General features: G+C 51.1%; 1 protein-coding gene across 1 annotated transcript; it reads right to left on the reverse strand.

Annotated features, from left to right (window-relative positions):
• Window positions 1-1,105: 1,105 nt before the first annotated feature.
• EDN2 (endothelin 2) lies at window positions 1,106-7,507 on the reverse strand. The gene is made up of 5 exons (XM_067530720.1): window positions 7,382-7,507; window positions 6,397-6,541; window positions 5,026-5,145; window positions 3,871-3,975; window positions 1,106-3,468 (listed from the first exon to the last, which is right to left on the reverse strand). The coding sequence occupies exons 1-4, from the start codon at window positions 7,443-7,445 to the stop codon at window positions 3,933-3,935; spliced, it is 372 nt and encodes a 123-aa protein (XP_067386821.1). The 5' UTR covers window positions 7,446-7,507; the 3' UTR covers window positions 1,106-3,468; window positions 3,871-3,932.
• Window positions 7,508-12,260: the final 4,753 nt, after the last annotated feature.

Here is a 12,260-nt window from a genome sequence, read left to right on the forward strand (position 1 = left end):
TAAGTGGCCAATGACTTTAGGATGTCCTCAGGTTTTGGATGCCCAGCTTGAGATATCAGAAGTGCGCTCAGTGCCAGCACCGCCTGTCAGAGGGCTCCCAATAAGCTTCCCCAGCTGTGTGTAGAGAGCTGTTGCTGGGATATTGGCCGTCATTCAAATCCCACCGAGGAATTCCTTTTCCAGTTGTAAATATTATGGCCAGAAAGGGCAGTTATGATAGCTCTGTAGCTGCCTGGCCCTTCCCCCAACGATCCCTGCATAACCGCTGCCTCTTCCTGGGACCTAGAGCACATTTTTTGGTAGTCTTCCAGGGCTGGAGATGCTCTCCCTTCCCATGACTAGCACTTACACTGAGCAGGACCTGGGGCTGCTCTGACAGGTGCAGGTTTCATTCCCATAGCGGCTGGGGAAGCAATCCCATTCGCAATCCGGCACAGATCATACTTCTGAGCAATACAAAAGACAAATAAAGGCTGGGCCTGACTAAGACTGGTACAAAAGGCATTCCAAGAGATGTGGAAATCATTCCAGAGAAACAAATCAGAGAAACCATGGAAACTCCAGCTTCCTCATTCAGTAACCCTGACATCAGCAACAGACAGGAGCAGCTACAGCAAGCAGGCCAACTTTCTTTGAAGGCTGTCGGGGCAAAGGCTGAAGGGGAGAGGCCCAGTGTGGATGGTTTCACACTCTAGCACACTCATTGATGCTAGCTGGTACGTTTTATTATCTATAACCTGTCCTCCATCTACCCAGCGTTTCAGAGGGACGGGGGCATTTTTGAACAAATGAAAGCAAGTCTGCAGGTGAAAAGACGGAGAGTGTTCGTGATTTTGGTCTCTCTGCCACCCATCCATGCTCATAGCGTTGTTCAAGATGATTTATGGCACCAGGTTCTGCTCACAGTACCATCACTGGAAAATGAGATCAGGGTTCGGATCTTTGCCTCCAGGCATCCTGCCTACTGCACCCAGCACAGGACAAGCCCTTAATGATTGTGACTGTGTAGGAATCTAGTTCACAGCTATGTTCCCGAGAGGAGGAGCCAATTATATTGCAACCAGCATGAGCTTTTAAGGTCTCAGCTAAATGGGACCCATCCTGAATGGAAACCTGTCCAATTAGCTTTTGTTAAGACTAAAACTCACCCAAATCTCATCCATCTCTACAGTCTCATTTGTTTCTCAGTTCAAGATGTTGCTGTGAAACAAACTAGTCCAATTGTGTTCTGACCTCACCCACTACCCCTCCCTATATCACACCCCCACGCCTCTTCCCACAGTTCACCAGCTATCAAGGAGGGAGAGGAAGAAATCAGAAATGTCACCTTCTGTCATAATTTATTACACATTAAATTTTACATACTTACAAATTACTGTCTAAAAAAATAGGTTAAAATAAATAGTGAAATGTTGAGATGCTGCACACTGTAGGTGCATGCTATAAATTACTACATTCCAGGAAGGGACATTATACACAAAGAGAGAAACACACAGAGCAATTTAGACCAGTAGTTTGATTTAAAGTACGCAACTCAGAACATTAAACAGTGTGCAAATTTTTCCTTTCAAACAGGAATTTATCAAATCCTTTCAGGATGATTTAAATGTTCAGAGGGGGGGGAAATGTTTTTCTTTCCATCTCTAGACACCAGATGATATTTGTCTCTAATATTCTACATATGATACATGGATTAGTTGGTCTCCTTGTTTTATTTCTTAACACAAAACTGAGGCAGAGGTTTGCACGTGCAATGAGACTAGACTACAACCGGGATATAGTGGAGTCCACCAACAGCCAGGGGCGAGATTCCAGCAATGATTTCAAGAGCGTTGGTGTATCTGCACTAACGAGAAGACTCTTTCAGCCATGGTCTGTAAGAGTTGTGTGCTGGGAAATCAGAGAGCGTTTGTGATACAAGCCCAAACCCGCCTTGCCATTTCAGTCTGGGAAGTGGGTCTTCCAAAGCATGAGCCCAGCATTCTTCGGTGGAATTCCTCCTGCAGGGCCAGTGGAATTATAAGGCTCCAGGATGATAAGTGGCCATGATCCTGGTTTGGGTCAAAGCCCATCCCCCTTCAAATAAGCAACAGCAGTGACATCTCTTCCAAATACAGACAGGTGCTTTCATGTCACATCATTCCCAACCATCTGCTCCCAGCCTAACGTACACGGTATCCAAGTTAAGCTCTCCCGATACCTACATGGCACGTCAGCGTCATTTGTCCCTTTCAGTCAGTCACTCCGTGAAGCAGCAAGCAACCCTTTGCCTGCTGCTTCCCCCACTACCTCTCGTCACCGCCCCCGCTTTTCCTTTCATGGAGTCGTCTCTGCATATCAGCGAGCTGGGGGGGTGGGGTAGGTTAAGAATAACCAAGCTGCAATGTTCTACCCTGCTCATTATATGTCTAAGATCATGAGCCAGCATTCACAGCACCATACTTGTTGGGCCTGAGAGTTTGCCTCTGCATCTAAACCCAGCTGAGTTTCCTGCTCCTCATGTAACTGACGTGACACAAGGGTGGCTCTACACCTGCAACACTCCCATCAGCAACAGATGAAACAACAAAGGAAATGCTGCAGAGCCTGACGTGCAGGGCTTGGATTTAACGCAGGTTCAGATTTAAACAGGCTATTCTTGGTCTAAGCTTGAGCCACTCGTGGAGGAGGGACCACAAGCAAATTGTTTAGCAAGAGAAAGCCAGAGTCTGGTTATCTGTACCATGGCACATGGTATTTGTTTTCAGACTTACATGGGAATCCCAGCTTAATGCACATCTGACTGTCTTTGACAGGACAGTAAAGAGGAGAAAGTGCTAAGCCGACAAGCCCAAGGAGGCAACAGCTCCAATCAGTCGGTCTCTGTCTACAGTGGCCCGCCCAACTATGTTTGAAAGCAGCGGAGCTGGAACCCTGTTCAAATGTGGTTCAAAGACACAGTAGACCAGATCTTCCATACAGCATTTTTTTGGGTGCTGCCAAGTTCAGAACGGCATGTGGCTTTTTATATGCCTAAGTGCATCGATTGCAGAGATAGTGCTGACTACTGGTCTAAGAATCCAGTGTGGAGTCTAGCTGGTATCTGACTGACAAAACCCCTTCCTGATCCAACAAGCTAGAGCACACCTTCACAACATGTCCATGACCACAGAAGAGGAGATCCTGTTACAGATCCTTTACAGCAGTCTCTGGAGAGCTGAGCAACGCTGAGTCACTCAGCAGGATTGCTGCCACCTCTGCTTCTTCAGCCTCTCCTGCTTTTCCCTTTGGCCCTCCTTTTTCCTTCATGGTCTTTCAGCCACCCATGGCAGGAGCCAGTGGCATCCACAGGACTCCAAATTCTTCCAGGATAAAGGATTTTTACCCATTCCTTCTCTCTTTTTCTTCCAAGGTAAGGCTGCTGGTAGAACTTTCCTCTGAGAGCTGTGCTGCAGTTCAGGAAGCTGGGAGTTAGAGACAGCAAGGTCCCTGTGAATAGAAGAGACCAAATACTCAGCATCTCATCTGCTACCCTCCTCAGCAATATAGCCAGTGTCCCTAGCTATTTACATGATGTCTGCCAAGATCTTTTGCATGGCAAAAGATGGGAAAGTCCTGAGAATTATGAACTGCACCATATTACAATCCTGCTTTGGTGAGTGGGAGGTAAGCAAAGGGATTTCCTTCACCCCCAGCCTCCAATTCTGTGACTAGTGTTAAGTTATCAGACATTTTCAGGGTCCCCTGAATGGAAAGGCTGAAATTTGAGTAAAAGTTAGTCAGACTGACAGGCCCAAGGGATTGTACACGCCTATAAAGGCAATTACTTTTGGGGAGCAGGGTGGCAAGGCCTTATGTAACTATTTAGATTTAGTTTAAAATGGATCTTACCTTAGAGCTCTCAGAAGATCAGTTTGTGGATGCTTCACCTAATTGCTGTAGGGATTCTTTACCTATACGCCATGGCGTGGTGGGAGCTTCAGGTCCCCAAGATACCTGAAAGTCAAGACAACACAAGCACGTTAGCCAGCTGCTTTCAGCAGGGACATAACACGTGGAGTGGAGGGAGTACAGCTCTAGTACGCCACACCTTGCGCTATAAAAGAGGATTGAAGGTTTTATTTTGAAAGGGCTAAACCCCTGCCCTTTCTGATTGCAGCTTTCAGATCCCACTCAGTTCCCTGGAATTATTTGTAACCACTTTTATTTCTCGGAGGATTTGTTAGATAGCAAATCAAAGCCAGTGGCCCTACGTAGTACTCTGCAATTTAAACACATCCCTAGACTGCTGTTAAGTTGCTCCACTTCAGACTAGAAGCCCATAACGACTGCCTATAGTACAGTCCACACTGCATAGTGTGTAGCATATTAATAGCCTGAAGAAGGCTCTAGGCGTCTGAACACTGGCTCCTAGCACACATTTGTCTCCAAACCAGCTTCATACCAGGGCAGAATGGGCTGAGGGGAGAGTGAATGTTTATATCTGGATTTTCCCCCCAAGAGAAGCTAGCAAAAAACCAAACCACTTTTGTGATCTGTCAAAATTAAATATGGCTCAAGTGAGAGACAGGGAAACAGCGACTTTCATTCTCCTCCCCTGCGACACACAGGAAGGAAGCTGCGTCCACTAGGAGTGTGAGCATATGGGCTAACGCTTATGTCCCACTGTGGTTCTGCTCACTCCCTCTCATGTTATCAGGATCGTCCCATCACTACACAAACCAGCACTTCCTCACATGTGCTGCCACCACAGGGACAGAGGTAACATTGTTTTCTGTCAGCCTATAAGGAGGCTATTGTATGAACAGAAGCATGCTCATGACATTTTGCCAGCGCTTCTCCAGAAGGGTGTGAAAGCCACTAGACAAGTTCCAGCTGCTGACTGAGAACAGTGCAGCCACCAGGGAGTCTAAGGAGTTAGTCTGTCTCCTAACTCTGAGCCTGGACTAGCAACCGCTCCTTTGCAAAGCACCCTTTGACTGGCAATGGGGCAGAAATGGGGTATCAGCTCTTTCCCAGACTGACCCAGGGATCTGTGGGGCTCACCAAGGTTTAGCCTGGCAGAAAGTAGCACAGATGCTGTCCTTGGAGTGCGAGCACTCACACCTGTTCAGCGATCTCTTGCGACGCCTTGGCGGGCTTCCCAAGCCATAGGGAGCGGTCTGTCTGTTAAAACAAAGGAAATCAAATAAGCAACTACTCTATTAGCAAACAGATTTACAAGGCAGGCTTGGGAAGCAGCCAAGCCAGCTCCACAATAATCAGACTCATCTGTAGACACAAGGTGAAGAGACCGATGATATTTCCAGAGCCTATAAAATTCAGCTCGTCTCCCACCCACCTGTTTTCCTCCCACAACCCTTCCCGGTAGCCTGGGCCGGCATCAGCCAGCAAGTACTGGATTGCAAGTGGCATTTTATCCTCCCTGCAGCCACCCAGAAACACAGGGAAACATTCCCATGCAGCAGTGATTATTGGGCTTGCAGATGAAATTCAACTGCCGAGGCAGTTCGACTTCCTTCCATACAGTGGTCTCTAGCACTGGGTTTCCAACGCCCTGTTTGCCAAGGAGCAAGAGGCTCAAAGCACAGGGCCCTTCTTCCCACAAACACATGAAACAGTTTTGTACGCACAGGGCGTGTTGTAAGTTAAAACGTCTCAGGACTCTAACAAGTTCTGATCACAGCATACTTTTACAGCTGTAGATATGTGCACGTTCCATTTCCATCTCTGATCACAATCCACCCCACCTCCAAACTCCTCCCAGAGTTTTTGGGAAAGGCAGAGACTGCAGCTATTTTCAGAGCAAGTTGTAACTAATGATTTGCACATTAGCCAGCGTAATTTTAACCACGCCTGAATAAGAACGGTCTGTTTGGATTGGATATAAAGGTGGCAGCCACAGGGCTGAAAACAACACAGAGCTCTCTGCTTTATCATTCTTGAGGTTAGGACTTCCCAGCACAGTCATGCCAACCCACTGGAGCCCCAGTAGAAATATTGGCATCTTCACATGAGTGTTTGGAGTAACAGGTGTAACAGGAAAAAAGTTTGTGGCAAGTTGGTATTGCCACATTCTTTTTTATGGTGGCAATTTGCAGGTTTTTTTAGTATAAATACCAAGGGGGAAAAATACAGTCACAAGGGATCGACCTCCTGAGCTTTCTCCCCCAGCTGTTTGGTGACAACATGAAACAAGCAGCTGTAATCTCTAGAGGAAATAGGAGCTGTCCTTTTCTGGTGCTACCAAGGGACGGACATTTGCAGTTTTCTGCAACAGATGACGTGCAGAAACTGGGATTCACTCTATCCCCAACTCACCACCCACTAACAACCACCAGCAGCCAGGGAAATCCCTGCTTTCAGATGTTATACATTATCAGCAGCCCTCTCAGGAAAAGCTGTGCATGTGCTCACCCCGGAGTGTTGACCCAGATAATATCCAGGTGACAGAAGTAAATGCACTCTTTATCCAGCCAGCTGTTGCAGGAACATCTCTTGGTCCTGGGGTGCCTGCTGCTGGCTGCAGATAGGTGAGACTCCATGGGAGGGCGGCCCAGACCTGCAGCGGAGGGAAGAGGAATGGATCAGTCATGCTGTAGGTTGAAGAGCTCTGGAATGCATAATGGTATGCAATCACACCTCTATCAGGGATTAAGTCAATTTCAATTTCCAGGGCAGTTTTACAGTAGGTGCAGCCTTGCTGATTAGACAGCAGTACCATAAAGCACTTGCATAACCCAGCAGGGGAGTTCGCTAGAAAACCTGGAGCTTGGAGCGATTGCAAAGGTAAAGTGGCAGCGCTGTGCACCTGGCTTTCTCCTGCCATCCCTGGCAGCCTGTAATCCGCTGGCTGGCAAATTGCACGGGTTATTTATCTGCCCACAAAGAAAAACACCGAGAGGCAGCTATCGCCCCGCACATGCCTGCAACGCATGGATGAGGGCCGCGGTGTTTGTTTATTTTTTTCGGGCTTGGCCGCTTATCAAGAGAGGACTGCGATCTGCATGTGCAAGTTCTCCGCGCCCAGCGCGCCAGCAGGCGCGATGCAGGGACCCGTCGGGCAAAACCACTGCACAAGCACGGGAGGCACCGTTGCAGCGTGCAGCCGGACCGCCTGAGAAACAGGGTCAATTGCAAGGTGGGCGAGCTTGCAAGAGACTCCCCGGCCTGACGGGAGAAGCCCAGCTCCTGGCCGGAGCCCGAAGCAGGGGGAGCGGAGCGGACAGCCAGCAGAGCTGCTCTGGAGAGGGGGTTTGTTTGCACGGAGCTGGCGCCGGGAGGATGCGTCCCGCGTCCCGCACCGTCCCTCTGCAGCGGCATCTTGCCAACCCACCGGGGAATTTCAGCTGCCCCCCGCCCCCCCTCCAAAAACCTAAACTAAAAACCTGCGGGGCCTCACCTTCTCCCAGCAGGATGCAGAGGGTGATGGCGAGAGACACGCAGCCGGCAGGGCCGTGGACCATGGTGGCTGCTGTAACCCCGGGTGGGGAGAGGCGAGGAAGCGGAGGGCGCCTGTCTCCCGAGCGGCCAGGAGCTCTTCGGGAGCCGGAGCGGCCCCGGGCAGGTGTTTTATAGCGCCGCTGGCCGCCGCGTCACGGCACCGGGCCCGCCCCCCAGCATGGGCCGGGGCTGGGATGAAAACAAAGCGGCGGCGGCGAGCTCGGGGCGGCGAGCCTGGGCTCTCCCGGCCCTGCGCTGCCCCCTGCCCGCTGCCGGGGCTCGCCCTGCGCTGGGCGCGGCTCCCAGCCCGGGGCTCCCCCAGCGCCCCCCGCAGCGCCGGGCAGAGCCCCCCGAGATGCGCTGCGCTGCGCTGTCCGGGCACCGGCCCGGGGAGGCGCTGACACCAGGGCCCCGCCTGCAGCCTCGGCCGGTCCCGGGGCAGGGGCACCAGGACGCCTGGGTTTTATTCCGGGGGGCCGCGGGCGCCCCCCGCTTTGCCGGGCCGCGGAGCTAGGGGCTGTCGGGGGGAGCTGGTCGGGGGGAGCTGACCGGGGGGGGGGCAGGCTTCACAGCGGGGAAACGGCCCGGGCAGGCCGGAGAACGGCCCCGGCACCTGCTGGGAGAGCCCCGGGCTCCCCGGGCCACGTCCCGACGGGACTGGGGGCTGCTGTACGCGTGCAATGAGCCCAGCCGGCGCGGGGACTTGGCTGTGAAATGCCGCCTCGCCTGTGGCCGGAGGCCGGGGGGATCCGCTGCCCGCCATCACCCGCCCCGGGGGGCTTCCAGAGACAGGCGCTGTCCGTGCCAGCCGCAGAGCCGGCCGCAGGGGGGGCGGGGAGGTGAATTCCCGGCTGCTGTTAACGGCCTGGAGCCTGGAGCCCTCGTCCCAGAGTCCGAGGAGAGGCGGGTTGGGAGGGACCTCGGGACCGTCCAGTCCATCCAGCCCCTGCTCAGAGCAGGACCAGCCCCAGCTAGTCACCTGGAGCTGGAGCTGGAGCTGGGTTCCTCTCACCCGGCGCTGGGTGTCTCTGCTGGGCCAGGCCCTTGCTCTGGAACAGGGGGTTGGGATAGTTGTTTCATCGGTCATGGCTTCACCTTTAGATCCTCTTGAACGGAGGCGAAGCATTTATCATGGAGCCTCCTTGTTCTCTGGTGCTGTGATCTCGGGGGAGGAAGGAGGCAGCTGGAAGATGTGACCAGCAGGTGGAGTCGAACTGGAGCAAACAGAAGGGGGCATTCAAGGAACTGAGCAAAACACACCTGTACCAGGTTACCAGCCAGCCCCTGGCCCTCCCTCCACACCTCGGAAGGGCAGCCTTCACTTCCCCTAGGCTTTGCTAAAGTGTTGCTTCCTGTAGCATCTTAGCCCCTCAGCCACATTCCTGGCTGCGGTCTCAGAGACAACTCACCATTCCCATCCCCAGTCCACAGGCAGGAAATCGAGGTACCAAAGTCAGAACTAGGAATAAAAGCCAGCTGGCCTCCATCACAGCGAAGCCAGCCCGTCTCCGAGAGAGAATTCCTGTTCTGCTCCCAAAGCGCAAGCCCCCCAACACCTGAGCCAAAGGCAGATCTCCTATGGTAGCAGTATTGGGTCTATGATGCCGCTGAGCTGTTCCAACTCCCTTCAGAAGATAGTGGTGTGCACCCCACACACACGTCAATAGATGAGAATATTTATTAATGAGGCCAGGATTTCCTCTCCTAGCCATTCTGTCTGTACTACCAGAGAAAGAGGACATGGAAGAAGAGAGAGACGTTTACAGCATCGTAGGCGAGCAGCAGGGGGGCTGGTCTCTAAGCAAAGTCAGGTATAAGGAAGCAAGGCTGTGCCAGTGAATAGCACTCCCCCCATCGAGTAGATTATCTCTGTGTTACCTTACCTTAAGTGTGTTCCCCAGGAATTGAAACTGGGGGGGAGGGGTTTCAAATTTACAAGAGGGCTGGAAAACGACTAAATTGGCAACAGCCGCCCGGTTCCTCCATTGATTATGGTCACTCACCAATATCCTCTGTCACAGGCTTCTGCCAGTTCTTCCCTGGCCTCCCGCATTTTCTCTGTGGTGTACTGTGGGTCTCCAGTGCTGCGGGGAGCCAATGCTTCCATTTGCACCCCCCCTCCTTGTGGGGGGCCCACACTGCTGGGGGGGAGACACAAGCCCAGGAGCAGACTGCTGGTGAGGGGGAGACAGCTGGGAGGGGTGACACGACTGGGGGGGGCACACTGCTTGAGGGGAGGCATACACGGATAGTAGGGTTGTGTGTGGGGGAAAGATGATCGGGGGGCCACACTGCTGGGGGGGAACAGAACATGGCTGGGGAGGGTGCTGCTTGTGGGGGTGTGGCCGAGGAGCAGACAGCAGGGGCGCAGCGCTGCTGGGGGCTGAGGACTAACCCGGTTTTGTCTTGACCCAAGTCCCCGTGGACTCGCTTCCAGCACCAGCAGACCGGGCATCCACCTCCGCGCAGGTCCGGCCCATGATCCCCCGCCCCACCGCTTCCACCTGCCCCTCTCCCATGTGGGGCCAGCTGGCGCCCCCCTCCAGGCCGACACCCAGGGGCATGGCACCCTCTGTACGCCACTGCTTTCTGTTTCCTCCCTTGGGTATTCAATGCAGATCCTATTTTTTAAATGAAGGTTCATCCTAACGTGGATTTCAGACCCTTCACATGGCCCAGTGAGCACCAGGGACAGCTTGTTAAAGCTGCTTTAAACTCACACTTTCCTACAATGGATAAGCTTATACCTGGTCCATATAGACCAAGCATAGCATGGTAAATATGTTAGGATACTCCATGTTTTTAAAAAAGAATATGAGACCAGCCCACAGATTTATCTATCTTTGCCTGGTAAAGACATGGCCTCCAGGACACGAAGATCAGCTAAGACACTTCCCAAGTCATAAAAATTACTTATTAATTCTTGGGAGTGAAAGCAGTTTAGATTCTCTCATAAAACCCATCTGAAAACAAGATGGAAAGAGCAAGCAACTCTTTGTCAAACTGTGTTAGTCGTGGCAGAAGGCTGGAAAGAATGCACGGCCCTTGAAATGGGAAATAACTGATTTTATACAAGATGGTAAAACTTATCCTGAAGTCAGCCAAGTAAGTAACTAAGGCCTTGTTTATATGGGAAAGTTGCACCAGTTTAACTTAGATCTGTTTTTAAAGACTTTGGACACCCTTTTTGTGGTTAACCAGAGCTTTATTGTGCTTTAGCTCAGTGGTTCTCAACCTTCTCAGACTACTGTACCCGTTTCAGGAGTCTGATTTGTCTTGCATATCCCAAGTTTCACCTCATTTAAAAACTACTTGCTTACAAAATCAGACATAAAAATACAAACGTCTCACAGCACGCTATTACTGAGAAATGGCTTACTTTCTCATTTCTCCCATATCATTATAAAATAAATTGATTGGAATATAAATATTGTACTTACATTTCAATGTGATTCTTAAGCCTGATTTTTACTTGTGAACCATGTCTGAAGCCTGAGCCCCCGACAGCAGGGCTGAAGCATGTAACTTAAGTTTTGTGGAGCCCGCTGTGGCGTGGGGCCCCAGGCAGTTGCCCTGCCTGCCATCCCCGAGTGCTGGCTCTGCACCTGCAACCCCCCTAAATCCATCCTGTGACCCCACTGGGGACTGCAACCCCCCAGTTTGAGAAACACTGATCTAAATGAGTTGCTGTACCCCCTGAAAGATCTCTGAGTACCACTGCTTTAGCTTAAACCAACTCCAAATCAGTTTAAACTAAATTGAAGTAAGCCTGGTTTAAACGGAAATTAGAGCATCCATACAGCCTTTCACTCTGGTTTAACTAAATACGTTTAAATCACACTTTAAATTAATCAGATAAAATGTTCTTGGCTTCAGAATTAGGACCTGCTTCTGCTCCCTTTCATATCAATAATGCAGAGCTAGACCCTTATTCCATGTAGCTTTTGACACTAAAGAACTAGAAAAGTATCAAGCATTTCCTAGGTCGCACATGGGGCTAGGCACGCACCACATCCTGACTAGATGCCTTGCAGGGGTAGGAGGTCTCTCTTTGCTGGCCACTGTGGGTATATCTACACTACAATTAGGCTCCCATAGCTGGCCTGTGCCGGCTGACTCAGGCTCACAGGAGTCAGGCTAAGGGGCTGTTTAATTGTGGTATAGACCTTCTGGCTCAGAGTGAAGCCTGAGCTCTGGGACCCTCCCACCTTGCAGGGTCCTAGAGCTCAGGCTCCAGCATGAATCCAAACATCTACACCTCATTTAAATAGCCCCATTGACCAAGCTGGCACAGGCCAGCTCTGGGGTTTTAATTGCTGTGTAGACATATGCAGAGAGGGATTGAATAATGTACTGCAAGGGCTAAGCTCCCTGTGATCCCAGTGGTCTGATTCAGTATAGCAGCAGTGCCTCGATTTTGATGTGCAGGCAGACACTGGGAGCCGAGAAACAAGGTACTATGATCTCTCTCGGCATTTAGAAGAGGCTACATGGCAGTCCTGCTAGACTAGAGAGTTCTCCAGGAAGGCACTTTGTAAAGCTTCTCAGAAAGGGAGTGCACCTCTTACCTGTTTACTCTGAGATGTTTAGTTTTTGATTGTATCACTGTCATGAATCGAAACAAGCTGCTGTCAATGTGGTAAACCAGCGCAGCCGTGCATGAAATGTAACAAGCACTAAAAATCATTGTGGAAAGCCCAAGAAACAGCAAGGAAAGCTAAGGGTCTGGCAAGAAAGGGAGCCGAGTAGGGTAGAATTTGTGTGAGCATTAACTCCTGCTAATTGTGGTAGGATATTTCTGGGAGGAAGAAGGAGTTTAAAGAATTCAAATTGACTTT

Source organism: Emydura macquarii, unplaced genomic scaffold (assembly GCF_026122565.2).
Source record: "Emydura macquarii macquarii isolate MOO-44397 ecotype Brisbane River unplaced genomic scaffold, CSIRO-AGI_Emac_v2 contig_3113, whole genome shotgun sequence".
In the NCBI taxonomy this organism is placed as follows: domain Eukaryota; kingdom Metazoa; phylum Chordata; order Testudines; family Chelidae; genus Emydura; species Emydura macquarii.